Below are 16,279 nucleotides of genomic sequence, written 5' to 3' on the forward strand. Positions count from 1 at the left end.
AAGGTTGACCTATAACGTTGACGTGCGATTACGAAAAAAACAACGCCCTCATAAGCCGTTGACTTATCCGGTTCATCTGCTTCTTCAACTCGCGAGAGCAACTCTTGCCTTCTTCTTCCGAGAAGTTATGATGATCTTGGGAATGTGTCGCCCTCAATCGATCATAAATTGGTGCAAGTTTATTATACTCAAGTGGCCGTGCCATATCCGAAACCATTCTGGGGACATTCCAGTTTGTGCTGGGGTCAGGGGGTTGCCGAAATGGCTAAAAGTGAGTAAAAAGAAAATCGTGTTAAGTACTGTTCCTTTGAATTCCACTAAGAATTTGCATCCTTTGACAGATACGTATTTCGACCTCAACTGTAAGGTCGTCTTCAGTGTCTTGTACTTGACTCGACTCGAAGTCAGTTATTATTTTTGCCCTTTTGCCACTTATTTCAAACAAACCAATGGTAAATTTTGTCATTCATTTAAGGTACACCGGGGCAAGTTGAAACGGGTGGGGCAACATGAAACAACGGGTTAGGGAACGTCCATAAATTACGTCACGCTTAGAAGGGGGAGGGGGGGTTCAGCAGAGTGTGACGATCCATACAAAAATTTCAGAGGTCTCATACAAAAAGTGTGACATAGGGGGAAGGGGGGGGGTTGAAAATGACGATTTTTTGCGTGACGTAATTTATGGACGTTCCCTTAACATGAGTTATCCAATGATGACAAACAGCTTGAATGCCATAACACATAGTTTTTTATTCAAACAGTCTTTTGGCGAAAGAAAAATTCCCAAATGTATTGAAATCTATTTCAAAACTTCGTGTTTCATCTTGCCCCACCCATTTCAACTTGCTCCGGTGTACCTTATTCTGTTTTAATGGCAAAACTTGCCATTATTATGCAATTCTCTTCTACTCGGGTGGTCCTATTGTTTTTACATATGGATTCAGAATTTGATATGACACGGATGGTAAAAAAAGTGAACAGGTCTATTGCCCAACCCTCCGCAACCAACCTCGCTCCATATACATCTCTTTATATAACTTGGTACAAATCGTAGTTCATACGAAGTCCAGGGTTGTTTTTTTGCTCTGGTGAGCCAATGTGACCAGTAGGGTCTGGGACCATTTAGGCAGGAGCACCTATTTTGAGCAATTGCTGCTATAACCTAAACAATTTCAAACCAATCGACTTGAATTTTTGAACATGGCTAGATACTGTGCCTTTCTGATCGTGTCTCAAAAATCAAGTCAATCGGTTCAAAGTTGACTAAGTTATAGCAGCAAGTGCCCAAAATAGGTGCTCCTGTCCAAATTGTCTCTGACCGGTAGCCTCGTGCTATACAGTATGCGGCAGGAAAAAATGCGAAAGTGTTTTTCAACTTCAAACCTCATTTTCGTCCATTTGACGTTAACCAATCTATGTTTCAACGTTCCATGATCTCTAATCGGCTAGTTTTCTGAAAAGTTAATTAAAAATTTCCCATTTTGGTCACTAACCTTTACAGGGCCGCGCCATAAGCTGAAGACAATCAGATTTTTCAAACCGCAGAAAAGTACACAGGTCGCTAAATTTCGCATCTGATAAAACAAAATATTTAATTTTCTCTACAATATCATCAAATACATGTACTTATTTCATCTAGTATGTGAAACTACATGGCTCTGGATCAGTGTGGTCTGGTTGTTCATCGAATTTAAGCTAATATTTTTACTTTACTTTACTTTACTTTACTTTACTTTACTTTACTTTACTTTACTTTACTTTACTTTACTTTACTTTACTTTACTTTACTTTACTTTACTTTACTTTACTTTACTTTACTTTACTTTACTTTACTTTACTTTTACTTTAGATTTAAGAATTGCAGTAAAGTTATATTAAGCTATGAAGTATTTGAACTTGAATTTCAAACCATTTTGTGGCAACAAAAAAGACAGAGTCTTACGTCGCAAGAATTGTTATGAATAAATAAGTAAATAAATAAATAATATTTTTACTGTTATAGTCATTTTGTTAAACATCAAATATGTTCATTTTTATTTTGCAGTAGACGTTAGACCTGTTCACTTTGAAACTTTTTTTCTCCGATTCTCCGTGACACATCAAATTATCAATCCACATGCAAAAACAAGTCTTCAGTCAAAAATTGAGTCAAATTGATGAAGATTTGGAGGTGTATCAAATCGATTTTGCGTTTTTATGCCGTTTTCACAGAAATTTACACCGAAATTCACAAAATTGCTCCGAAAAGGTAACGGAGATACCGTTAGGATGTAGTTAGAACAATACTCTACAACTTTACCGAAGACACTACGGTGTTTAAATTGCGTATTTCGAAGTTATTCAACAATTTTAGCTAAAAAATCACGTAAAAAACACGATATTTTTACGATTTTAATATGAAAGTCATGTAATTTTACATTATTTTACGTGACTAACTTAATTGGCTATTACTCCTTTGTGTAACGAACATTTCGTCCATACATCGTTTTTGTGTAAGAATTCGTTTTCATTGACTAATTCTCAAAAGTATGTCACATTGATAATAAAAATCGCACAGAGTTACCACAGGCATGGAATCCTCCTCAGAGCAAAACAAGAGAACAAAAAATCTGCTCCGCGCTCCCGCATTCAAAGCTAGAGCGTTTTCTCTCGTTTTGTTTCAGCTTCCTGCTTGTAGCTTGTGACTCCGAAAAACGTGCGGATTGATTGCTCAAAAAAGTGCGTTTCCTCAAAATTGAGGCACTTTGTGTACGCCGGGAGTAAACATGAATATGTTTGTGATAACAAATCATTTATTAACAATTGCACAAGTATTTTTATGTGCAATTATGACATACCACCCGATCAGCGAGCTCATACTGCGAACAACGCCATAAAAATAGTCCACCAACTTACCGGGTTCCTCAAAAATGAGGCACAAAAAAGTTACACTTTGTGTTGATTCAAGTGGCTCGAAGTTTCTCTTTGTCTCGCTCCCGCAGCACCAAATCGGAGTTCGCCAGTTGCACTAGCGAAGCGAAGTTTTCAGCGAACTTTCTGTCATTCCTCATCCGACCCGACATGCATCCCTGATGTTTTCGTTTTCAGTCCGACGCCGTGTCGACAATCACGACTTTATCCTACCTGGGGCCTGTAGCATAATGAAAATTTTACTAATAATATTATGAATTCGGTTGGAAATCGAAAAACTTTTTTTGAGAAAAATATTTTTGCTAATTGTGGGTTGTTTACAACATACATCGGAAGTGACAAATATGATAGTGCATCATTGAACGCACACAGCGCACTACACCCGGTACTGAAAAAAAGTGTCGCTAGTCGAAAAGTGTCGCTAGTCAAAACGTCGCTATTCGGTTTGGTGCTGGCGCCATAATATTAGTCTTGTAGCTTGTAACTTATAATTTTCTGTTGCATAAAAATACTACAAGTACAAGTTACAAGTCCAATACTACAAGTCGGTTGGACTAATATTATTAGTAGAATTTACAAGTGTATGTTGCATAAACAAACTACAAGTATAAAATATTAGCTATGACTTGTACTTTTGATTACAAGTCTCAAAGGTCTTGTAAAATAGTTTACAAGTTAGATTTAGAGTGTTGCAGAAGTCATATTTAGTTTTGAATATATCGATTTACCATTTTGATGAACTCAAAAGATATTAATTATCTAACATTTCAACCTTAATTCCAGTTTTCGACGATTAAATTTGGCGGTATGAGCATGAGCATGAGCATGAGCAGCATGAGCATAGATGACCGCACAATTCGTAGTTGCTACTCCGTGATTGACCAGAGCAATCGAAATTGCACAAGGAACCAATGAATAGGGCTTGGAACTAGCTTACTATTTTCAATGTGCACAGTTCGAGAGCTCTCAACTTTATTAAGGTCAATAACGGCGCCGGCCACGTCCTTACGGTCATCGAGGAAGGGAGGGAATGTTAGTAACATTTCAACATTGTTAAAAAGACCGCGAATCGCTGCATCTCCACGTTTGTCTCAGGAAGGATTTTTTTGTTAGTAGGGTAAGGTACATTGTCAGTCCGGGAGTCACCTATGGTTGGTGATATGATTTGACAATGGATCAATATACACAAACCGCCGTTAACAACCGACCACTTTTCGACGCAAAAACTAGCCAAAAAGAAAATTCTATCGCGCGTCTCCAATCCACTAGGGAGCAGAAATCTTTAGTCTATTCCACACAGAAATACACTGAACGCGACTCACTTGTCGGCGCCCGGATTTTTTCTCGACCGGCGAGCCCGAACTAACACTTTTCACTCTTTTGTGTGAATACAAGAAATGAAAGAAAATATTTATTATCAACTTAAAGTGTATTGGGAACTAGCACCGACGGAAAGCGAATGATTCGGGACCGACTCGATCCACGACGCGTCCACCGCACACTGAATTCGACCGCATCGATTTCTCGTTCACACATCGATTTTATTCTTTCTCGTTCACACTGCAGCGCGATGGTAAGCGAAAAATCCGGAACCGACTCGACCCGCGACGCATCCACCGCATACTCCCAGTTTTCGACGATTAAATTTGGCGGTATGTATTCGAAACTCATTGAAGAGAAAAATACACTTTGTATCCAAAATATAATTTCTGCTGAGTCTCTCAAGTTCTCCAAAGTTTCCAATAACCATCTTTGATAAGGTAAAGTTGCAGATGCGAAATAAATTTGAATCAATTGTATTGCGCATCATTAAGCTAATCAAGAGCTACAATATACATACACTAAGTCGAATCGAGTTGTGACATATAAAAGTAGGTAAAAGCTAAATTTTTGCATCCCAGATCACTTCGGATTTTAACAAGAAGCATAATACATGTTCCTAAATCTTTATACATTGTTTTTCAACCAGTACTATTAAATCTTTGGGACATTTTACTAAAAATCTAGGTACTTGCAGTACCATACTTTGTAAAAAAAATATTTCGTCAGAGCGACCGAAAATTATCCAAACAGCACATGCTTTTCTTCATCTATCGTATAAAGAATGCAAAACTTCGGAATAAATGAAGTTATTTCCGGATGTTACGCGGAAAATGCAGAATATAAACAAACATCAACTGCCATTTCAAATTAATAGTGAACTGTCGGATGAATTTTGACAGGTAAATGAACCAAAACAACTTGTATTTTCATGATCACTAATATTACAAGTGCTAATAATATTAGTGGAAAATTGAGCCTTTATGCAACACAAATTATTAGCACTTGTAATATTAGCACTTGTAACTTGTAGCTAATATTATTAGCCCGATTATGCTACAGGGCCCTGGGCGTCTGTCAGTGCGAGCGCGCCAAATTTTTCGTGAGTGAGCATGTGGTGTTGGTGGTTAAGGTGAAACGGTACGCTAGCCGCTATTAATTAGAAAAATTGTTTCGCAAATGTCGATCGCTTGGTCGATCGGCTTTTTTTTGCGAAAACGCAAACTGAAAAGTATTAATTTATTAAAAATAGTAAGCGCACGGGTACAATAGGTTAGCAAGTTCGGAATTTTGTGTGAAATTAGTTTTTGTTTTCACCATGGAAAAATGCTTCTGACTACCATGGTGAGTTCGTATCATTTCCCCTTAAGTTCGCTAGTAATGCAGTGAAGTTTGAGCGATGCTCATTCTTCGGTTTTCTTCCAAATCCACAATACCAGCACGAATTAGAACAAAGTTACCCATGATTAAGACGTCATACCATCGTATTCTAATGTCTTTCGATTTAAGTATCAGAAATGGTGCAGTTGATTAGGCTCGAGCCTGCGGATCAGAAGGTCCCAGGTTCAAGCTCAAATACATGATAAACTTTTTTTTTCTTTCTTTGTAGCAGTTAGGATGATTAATCTGCCATGACACGCAATCTCCCAAATAATGATGATCGGGACCTGCCAATTAAGTCCATTCCAGGACTAACTAAAACTTTAGTTTACTTGTTGACAGGAAGTCGTGTCGACGAGATCAGCTGGACGAAATATTGGACATCTGTTAGATACCAATTAATTTAGCTAAACAATTCAATACAATGATGGAACTGCTTCTGGAAGCCAAATTTTTCATATAAAGCAGCCATCAACGACGCAGCCGAGAGCTCCATCGGGTACGTGGAACGGAATCGACGGAACGAATGGTTCGACGAAGACTGCAGAACGGTTTTGGAGGAGAAGAACGCAGTGAGGGCGGTAATGCTGCAGCATGGAACCCGACAGAATGTGCCCGCATAACCACAAACTGTAAATGAAATGTTTTTCATACTGTAAATGACCATTAGCAATTGTCATTGAACCATTTCTCAGACCATCGGAGATAACAGTAAGCGAACCATTCCATGTACAGATTTGCCAGTTTGACAAATGGTAATCCGCCAATTTACAGTATGTGGAATAGGCGGTTAAGATAGGTTACCATAAAAAATCGCTCGTTTTCTCGAACAAATTTTTCGCAATACAGTATAGGATATGGTCAATATATTATCCAGTTTTTCAGACAATTTACTGCATAACAAATGCTTGTAGAACAGTTTAACAATAAATTTAGAAGAAAAACTAACACTGTCTTGGTTACTATTGATTTATGGTCTTCCATTGTATTTTAAGCGTGTAATATATGGTTCGGGTATGTTTGAACTGTTTAAAAATAAAAGCGGTTTTGCGTTCATTGGATATTTTTTATTAAACAAATCCATAGCCTCATGCTGAGCTCGGTATTACCTATGGTGATTACCTGATAACTGGAGATTACTGCGGTGAGAGCGGATTTCTAATCGCAAGCAGCATTCAATAACCGCCCGCTTTCGCATAGTCGGCCTCCTCGCAGTTGCACAGTCAGGCCGGATCCTGTAATTGAGTTCAAGTTCCGGCATCCTGCAAAACAATTAGTATCTGATGAAATATAGCACAAAATACTAAATGCGCAAAACTTACCCTTGTTCCATCCAGACCGCTCCAGGCGCTTCAAACCATCTTCCAAGGCAAGTTTTTAGTTTGTTGTTTATTCAACTCGCGGGCGACAGATTTTGTTTTTTTATTTTTCTTCTAAATGCAAACTGCAAAGATCGATCGGTACAGATACTAATAAAAGCTACTATTTGACAAACTGTTGAATTCAAGTGGCATACAGTGAAATGCACATGTGTAAGTGTGTTGCGCAAATGAAATCGCAAACCGTTTGAGAAAAGGTTACTCTGCATTGCCACCATGCCTCTTGAGTTTTTGGTACTATATTGTTCGATAATTTCTGCACAATATGACAAATTGTTACGACTTGATATGGTTTTCATAGACCGTTCTTTATGGTCGGATGCTTCGAGTTTCATATTTTCAACAGAGAAACACCTGTTCGTGGTACAGTAACAGTATGTGGTAAAAGAGACATACTGTGTGGAGATCAACACAAACAGTATTTTGTTATGCGGGTGGAGCGATACAGACAGACGCGGAAGCAGCAGACCCGCCTCTTCCGTGAGAAAAAGCGCCGCCTGGAAGAAGCGGAGTGCGAGGAAATGGTGCCGTTCACAGGAAACACGCAAGTTCTACCAGAAGTTCAACGCATCCCGCAAAGGCTACGTGCCGCAAGCCGAAATCTGCAGGGATAAGGACGGGAGCCTCCTGACGGACAAACGTGAGGTGATCGGAAGGTGGAAGCAGCACTTAGACGAGCACCTGAATGGCGAAGAGAATGTAGGCACGGAGGACCAAGGCAGCGGAGGAAATGACTATGTTGGTGCAGCAGAGGACGGGAACGAACCAACTCCCACGCTTAGGGAAGTTAAGGATGTCATCCACCAGCTCAAAAACAACAAAGCGGCTGGTAAGGACGGTATCGCAACAGAACTCATCAAGATGGGCCCGGAAAAGTTGGCCACCTGTCTGCACCAGTTAGTAGTCAAGATCTGGGAAACCGAACAGCTACCGGAGGAATGGAAGGAAGGGATAATCTGTCCCATCCACAAGAAAGGCGACAAGCTAATGTGTGACAACTTTCGAGCGATCACCATTTTGAATGCCGACTACAAAGTGCTATCCCAGATCATCTTCCGTCGTCTTTCACCTAAAGTAAATGAGTTCGTGGGAAGTTACCAAGCCGGTTTCATCGACGGCCGGTCGACAACGGACCAGATCTTCACCGTACGGCAAATCCTCCAGAAATGCCGTAAGTACCAGGTCCCAACGCATCACCTGTGCATCGACTTCAAAGCGGCATACGACAGTATCGACCTCACAGAGCTATGGAAAATTATGGACGAGAACAACTTTCCCGGGAAGCTGACTATACTGATAAGAGCAACGATGGACGGTGTGCAGAACAGCGTAAAGATTTCGGGTGAACTATCCAGTTCATTTGAATCTCGACGGGGACTACGACAAGGCGATGGACTTTCCTGCTATTCAACATCGCCCTGGAAGGTGTTATGATTAGAATAACCAGCCACAGAAACCCAATGTCGCGACTGTTCGTGTGACTAACATCTAGTGTCAAATAAATTTTGTTTACCAAAAACAAAAGGTCCTCTACAAGATGGGCACTTAAAAATAATCAATTATTACAACTAAAGTTATTAATATAATTAAATAGGAAAACTGAGTACAGCGCCATTGGCGTTCTAGTGAATTTCTATTGTGTTATGCGACAAGCCGGGCTCAACAGCCGGGGTACGATCTTCACGAAATCCAGCCAATTTGTCTGTTTTGCGGATGACATGGATATTATTGCTAGAACATTTGGAACGGTGGCAGAACAGTACACCCGCCTGAAACGTGAAGCAGCAAAGGTCGGACTGGTGGTGAATGCGGCTAAGACAAAGTACATGCTGGTAGGTGGGACTGAGCGAGACAGGACAAGCCTTGGCAGCAATGTTACGATAGACGGGGATACTTTCGAGGTGGTAGAAGAATTCGTCTACCTCGGTTCCTTGCTAACGGCTGACAATAACGTGAGCCGTGAAATACGAAGACGCATCATCAGTGGAAGTCGTGCCTACTATGGGCTCCAGAAGAAACTGCGGTCAAAAAAGATTCACCCCCGCACCAAATGTACCATGTACAAGACGTTAATAAGACCGGTGGTTCTCTACGGACACGAGACCTGGACCATGCTCGAGGAGGACCTGCAAGCACTCGGAGTCTTCGAGCGACGGGTGCTAAGGACGATCTTCGGCGGTGTGCAGGAGAACGGTGTGTGGCGGAGAAGGATGAACCACGAGCTCGCTGCACTTTACGGCGAACCCAGCATCCAGAAAGTGGCCAAAGCCGGAAGGATACGATGGGCAGGGCATGTTGCAAGAATGCCGGACAACAACCCTGCAAAGTTGGTGTTTGCTAACCATCCGGTTGGTATAAGAAGGCGTGGAGCGCAGAGAGCACGATAGGCGGACCGACGTTGGAGAGCTGCAGCTGCAAATCGAGTATTATGGCGGCAAATTGTTGATTCAGTATTATCATGAATTTGATGTTAACTAAATAAATGAAATGAAATGAATTGTCCAACAATTCCTCCTGGAAGTGCCCCTGGAGTTCCTCTAGGAACTGATCAAGGAACTCCTCCAGAAGTTCTTCCTACAGGTATTTCTTCAGGAATTTCTCCAGGAATTCTTCCAGGCATTCCTCCGGAGTTTCTTCCAGGATTCCTTCAATAATTCCTCCAGAAATTCATTAAGGGATTCCTCCAGGAATTCTTCCAGGAATTTCAACAGAATTCCTCCACGGGTTTCACCAGGGTTTTATTTAGACATTTGTTCAGGCATTTCACCAAGAATTTCTCCAGGCATTCCTCCTTGCATTACTCCTGGAATTCCTTCAGAGATTCCTCCAGCAATTTATGAAGGAATTCCTCCAGGAATTGCTACAGTAATTGCTCTAGGAATTTCTCTAATAATTTATCCTCCAGGGTTTCTAACAGAGATTCTTCCAGAAATTGCTTCAGGATTCCTCCCAGAATTCATCTAGGGATTCCTTCAGACATTCATCCAGGGATTCCTCCAAGAAATATTCTAGGGATTGCTCCAAGAATTCATCAAGAAATTTCTCCAGCGATTCCTCCAGGAATTCCTCCAGGAATTCCTCCAGGGATTCCTCTAGGGATTCGTCCAGGAGTTCCTCCTGGAATTGCACCGGGAACTCCTACAGGGAATAAGCCAGGACTTTGTCCAGAAATTTCTGAAGGGACTCATCCAGGGATCTCCCCAGGCATTCCTCCAAGAATTCCTCAAGAAATTCCTCAGAGTTTGCTCCTGTATTTCTCCAAGAATTCTTCCAATGATTTCTCCAGCAATTGCCCCGGGAATTCTTCGAGGAATTTCTCAGTGATTCCTTCAGAAATACCTCTTGGGATCTCTACTAAAATTTATTCAGGAGTTCCAACTGAAATTACAAAAAATCTTTTCACAATCTTTTCCATAGATGCGCCCAAGTTTTTTACCAGGGAAGCCTCCAGGAATACCTGGAACAATTCCTCCAACGATTTGTATTGGAATTCTTCGAGATAATTTCAAAGGGATGCCTACAGGATCCAGGAAATTCTCCGACAAGTTATCAAGGAATTCTTTCACAATTTTCTCCAGGGAATTCTTTGGGAGTTCATCCATGATTACCTTCATGAATATGCTCTGCAGCTCCTGCAAAGGAATTCTTTCAGAAATTCACCCTGTGATTCCTTTGGAATTTTGGAGATTCTTTTTTCTCCAAGATATTCTTTAAGAAGTTATCTATGAGTTTCTTAAGAAACTTTCCCAGAAATTTCTCTGAGTTTTTCCAGGAATGTTTTGAAGGTTTTTCTTTAGAAAGTCCTTTAGACTCTTCCAAAAATTTGTCAAGGGATTATTCCAGAAATACCCCCGGGGAAGCCTCAGAGATACCTCCCATGATTGTTTCAGGATTTCTTCAGATATTTTATCATGGATCTCCTTCTGAAATTTAATTTCTGAGATTTCTTTGGGAATTCCTTAAGTTTCTTAGGAAGTTTTCTCAGGGATTCCATCAGGAATTCTTACAATAATTCCTCCAGGGATTTTCCAGACATTTCTTCAGGGCATCCTTAAGGAATTCACCCAGGAAAGATTGTTTCGGATTTCTTTCAGAGATCCCTCCCGGAATTTCTCTTGGAAATGCAGCAGGATTTTTTCTGTGAATTCCTCCATAAATTCCGTCCAGGAACTCCTTCATGTGATTTCATGGATTTTTTCAAGGATTCCATATATACCGGATATACCTTCAGAAAAGTCTTCAACAATTTCTCCGGGGATTTCCTTCAGGAATATAAGATGATTACCTCGAGAATTTGCTCCAGTGCACTGCACAGTGAGAGGGCGGCCATAAATATGATTTCATCGAATTTTATGATGAAATCGCTAAATTTGATGCATATTTGCATTCCAAATTCGTTTTTGCATTGTTTATAAAAATTGGGCTCAATCGAGTTTTTGGCCTTACGGAGCCGAAATTCATTATTTTGCAGTTTTGATTTCCAATTGATTTTGATATACTTATATTAGTTTAGGCAATCCACGGTAGTCAAAACTGTTCAAGAATAGCGAGAACACATAATTTAATGGATGAAGAGGGTGAAAGTTGGGAAAAAGTGTTCCGTGCAATGCAATGCGGGAGGTATTTGTTAGTTTTTGTATCTATGTAAAAATCGAACACAATCAATCCAATACATGTAAAATGTATGAGACTTTTTAATAGAATGATGAATGCATAGGACTGAAATTAGAACAATTAAAAAAAAAAAACTACTCAAGAACATCTACTTTCATGAGCTCTGCAGAAAAGTTTCGGCATACATTTGATAAAAGTAATGATTGACCCTAGTTATTAAAGCATTGCATTTTATGTTACCGCAATGATAACAATGGATTAATGAGCTATGGCGGAACCACTGTGCAGTGATAGTTTCAAGGCTCTTACGAGAATATTTTCAAGAGTTCACCTAAGAATCCTTCCGGAAATACGTCGATTGTAATTTTTATAGAAATGTGCTCTGAGATGAGTGTATGTAATATGTAAAACTGTATTTATGGAAATGTAGGTAGGGATGCACTCGGAACAATACAACTGCACTGAAGGTTTATTCTTAGAGGAATACAGACCCAGTACATTCCAAGATTGTCAATAAGCATAGACTAGCTCGACGATTGATTATTGAAAGAACTCCAGTTATAGTCATGGACCTTATAAAGATACTTTCAAAAAAAACTTCGGACGGCTTTCCAGTACGTCTGAGAAAACGTTGAAGGAAATCATGCAAACAATCCTGGACCAGGATTCCTGGTTTGTCTTTCAAAGAGATCATAATTTCCAAAAGAGTTCAGCTATAATTTCTTATGGAAGTTTTGTAGATATTCACAGAAAAAAATAGTATGAGCTACAGAAGAATTAGTGCACGAGTGAAAAAAAGAAAAAAACATTAATCTTCCTTGTACCGACTTTTCGAACCCTCTAAGCAGAATACCCTTTTCGAATGAGTGTCCACAGTGGATAACTGACACTGAGGAAGATTACAAGTGGTAGTCGAAATACGCGTCAAAGGATAAGCAATTAGGGCGGAATTAAAAGGTACGAAACTGATTACACTCATTCGAAGATTAATCTTCCGGAAATTGGACACCACTGCACTAGAAATCCTCTATATAGAGATGAGCGGAAGTTACATATGTCGATTCGGCAACGCTGTTTGTTTTGTTTACAACAGATTCCAACACTTGCCACAAAGCTAGATGATCAAACTTTGTGCATGACTTTGTTATGGTGCAAGTTGTTTTGTTTACGTTTGCTAATTATGGGCGAACTTTCTTTTTCCAAAATTTTGAAAAAATATCAACGCAATCGAAGAAATCTGAAATGCGTTGCAAAGAGTTGCTCTAATCATATCGTCAGAAGCGAATCAAACGGTAGCAATCGAAGTTTTTCGAAAAGAACAGCTACAAAAGTTTCTTCATGAGCATGAGTTCTTGAACCCAGAGAGAATTAAATATTATCTTTTTTACTACATTTTCATATACCATCAATTTTCCGATATTGAAAATAAATAATCATAATTTGTTTAGTACTGATTACAACACCGTGCAAACTTCGCATTCCTACAAACGATAAACATGTTCGTTTGGCTCACATTTTGACAGTTCTCTCTGCACGATTGGCTCACAATAGCCGCTTCCGCAGATCTCTATAATGTAGGATTACTACACTGCACCAAGGGCCAGGCTATCCACACCTTAACAAAGCATTTCTCGCACTTGGTGTCTTCGACAAAGTTTCTTGCAATGATTAGGGGCATCAATTGCCAAGAGTTCAATAGTTCGCAACTTATCCGAATAGGTAGCACCACCATCTAATACTTTGTATGGAAACTTTGCGTCTTCGGCAAAGTTTTTCATTTTGACAAAATAAACAACTTTTTCTCAGACGTCAAAATTCCACCGCCTACTGTTTCGGTTTTATTTAAAAAATAAACTTAAATAGTCAAAAATCAGCCTTTCACTATGTTTTGGCGTTTTTATGAAAAATCATGTGAATTGAAATTATTTTTCGATGCAGATGTGTTAAATAGGTAATAACTTTCGGACAGAAGTTGGTGGAATACTAACATTAAACATTGAAGAAAAATCGAAAAAATGGTGTAATTTTCAAATCGGTAATCACTGTTAGCAGAGCCACCACGAATGAAGGTGGAACTATTCATGATGATGGTAATATGATGTATGTATGACACTTACACTTTTATACCACCTTATTTCAACAGGCGGCGGTGCCGTCGATGCGGTGACGCTTGCCGTTAGTTTTGAAAAAAAATAACAAAGTTCCACGCCTTCTTGCTAGAGTAGTCTTCGAAAAACACTGCAACACGCGCTGCGATACCTATTCCAGAATGTCATCATACATTTATATTGGGCTATGGAAATATTTTTTTATCGTTTATTAACCTTTGTATGCACCAAAAACCATCAAGCAACACATCTTATTACTATTGTGACTTGAGGCAAATTTCCGAACGAGATCTCAGAATTTCCATTCTATTGTTGAATTCCTTCAGAAGATCGTTCAAGCAGCACGTGTACTCAAACTGCTTAGCGTGTAGATCATCTACGAATCTGATAATGATGTCTTCAAAGTGCGGAATGTCGTTCGTTATATCGATCTTCAATTTGCTGATGGTGTCCGCCATCGATTCGGGCCTAGAGATGATGTTGTTCGGCTTGAAGAAAACCTCGAACAACTTATACTTTTGGATTTTAGCTTCACTTTCGGCGAATTGTCCATAGATTTCAGCAACGTCCTTCTCGATGGAGTCATCCAGCTTCTTGATGCATTCGCTGTACTTGTTGCCCGCCCAGCCCATGTCACCCTGTAGGCTCGGAATGTTGTTCTCCCAACACCAAACCTCGATACTGTCACCATAGCGGAGAATGTCCAGTTCGGCGTTCATCAGTGTCTTCAGAGAGTTCGCCTTCAGGTCCAACGTTCGATTGTAGAAAGAGTTCAGCTCGCCCAAGGCCTTTCGCTTTGATTCGTATAGCTTGTTGATCGTGACATCTTGCGCGTTCTGATAGTCGGGCAAAATTTCACGGAGTTTGTCGACAGCATCTAAAGCAATGTGGCGCACTTCAGCGTATTGCGCGTTCTAAACGAGATTCATGTATGAGATTGTTTAATATCAGATTGTACTTTATTATGAATGCGTAGTTATACTTACGGCAAAAGCCAATAAACCAAGAAATAGCAAAATTTTCATGTTGAAGGATTGCAAAATGTAAGCGCGCGTGACTATTGTACGGTTTGCGAAATGAAGCAACTCGTCGAGTGTTCCGGGTTTTATAGAACGAAATTATTCCAGCTATTAATCTAATCTGGTTATCAATAAATCCAAGAAGTGGGTCCGATTGACGTATGTATATGGTATTCAACAATATTGTATAATCTATACTCTTTTACTGAAAGGAAATTTGCTCACCTATATTACCATTTTGATACGCATCATAAAGAAACGCATAAGATAAGATGAAATCCAAAATTTACCTTCGGGTCATTTCGAATATAAACGACTCAAGAAAAGGTTTATGGTACATAAACCTGCGTATTCTATTCCTCGACAGTTCAAAATGAAACTGTTACAAGTTGTTCTGGTATTACTGTTCGTGGCTTTTATTGTAAGTAGTTAGTTTTCAATCGATACGAATGTTAATAATGACATCGATTTAATTTTAAGACTGCGAAAGTGCCACCTAATAGACAGAGCTCACTGAATGTACTGACTCAGGTACAATCAGTAATTCCCAGTAAAAAGAGTAGATCCAGTGAGCAGTCCGCCGCAGATGTGCTCAATAGTTTCTACCGCAGCGTTCTGACAGTACAAATTGAGGCTGTTCAGAAGGTCTTGGACACCGAAGCCGAATTGTCGGCCTTCGGAGAAACCGTCGATTACTGGTGTTGGGAAAACAACGTCTCACTGCTGGAAGGCACCATAAGGTGGGTTGGAGTGGGTTACAGCAATTGTTTGGCAAAGCTGGACACGTCGGTCGCCGAAATACTTTCAGAAGTGTACAGCCGCAGTCATGACGAAAAGGTAGATCTAAGTAAGTATAGTGTATTTGGTCTCTTCCGGAAGAAGAATGTCATCAGCAATCCAGAGGCCATCCAAAAAGCAATCGCTTCGATCAATTTCGGCATCACCAAGGTGATCCCCGAACTTAACGGAGTTCTGCCCGAATTTGAAGCCAAATTGAACGAAAAACTTACAAACTATTCTGGATGTTTGACTCAAAAGTTTAGCTCTGCTAAAGTGACGCTCGATAGTATGTTGAGCAGTGCAAAAGTGTGTGCAGAAAGTTACTGAAAACGCGGAAAAATGTCCAGAAACTGCGCTAATGCAATACATGTCTGTTCAATAAAGCACGTGGTGAGAAATTTTATTGATAAAGCTTTTTGATAACGTTCACATGCCCGACACAACCAATTAGATCAACAATTTCAATCTATTGAACCAGGGGGCGTACGATGTACGGAAACACCAATATTATAGAACCTGCATGAACCTATTTTATAAGTTACCCTTAACCGTAACGGAGCTTTTTTTTGACGAAACTTGAAATTATATGTAGGGCATTGGTTCCCTTATCCCTTATAAAGCACGTGGCTCACATTTTCATCCTACAAAAAAACAAAGGATTGAATTGAAGCGCTGTTTGTTTTGTTTCTTATTTTTTATTTATTTTTGTTAGCAATGAGTACGCATGAAAACAAAAAGAACGGAATCAATCGGTCTGGCCAAAGTCTAC

At 39.8% G+C, this 16,279-nt stretch overlaps 2 protein-coding genes across 2 annotated transcripts; one reads left to right on the forward strand and one right to left on the reverse strand.

Annotated features, from left to right (window-relative positions):
* Positions 1 to 13,905: 13,905 nt before the first annotated feature.
* Positions 13,906 to 14,848, reverse strand: LOC134287011 (uncharacterized). The gene is made up of 2 exons (XM_062848724.1): positions 14,698 to 14,848; positions 13,906 to 14,625 (listed from the first exon to the last, which is right to left on the reverse strand). Exons 1-2 carry the CDS (start codon positions 14,734 to 14,736, stop codon positions 13,969 to 13,971), a joined length of 696 nt encoding a protein of 231 aa, XP_062704708.1. The 5' UTR covers positions 14,737 to 14,848; the 3' UTR covers positions 13,906 to 13,968.
* Positions 14,849 to 15,023: 175 nt separating this feature from the next.
* LOC134287010 (uncharacterized) lies at positions 15,024 to 16,066 on the forward strand. The gene is made up of 2 exons (XM_062848723.1): positions 15,024 to 15,151; positions 15,211 to 16,066. Exons 1-2 carry the CDS (start codon positions 15,062 to 15,064, stop codon positions 15,835 to 15,837), a joined length of 717 nt encoding a protein of 238 aa, XP_062704707.1. The 5' UTR covers positions 15,024 to 15,061; the 3' UTR covers positions 15,838 to 16,066.
* The last annotated feature ends 213 nt before the right edge of the window (positions 16,067 to 16,279 follow it).

The sequence above is a fragment of the Aedes albopictus genome, chromosome 2, assembly GCF_035046485.1.
Source record: "Aedes albopictus strain Foshan chromosome 2, AalbF5, whole genome shotgun sequence".
In the NCBI taxonomy this organism is placed as follows: domain Eukaryota; kingdom Metazoa; phylum Arthropoda; class Insecta; order Diptera; family Culicidae; genus Aedes; species Aedes albopictus.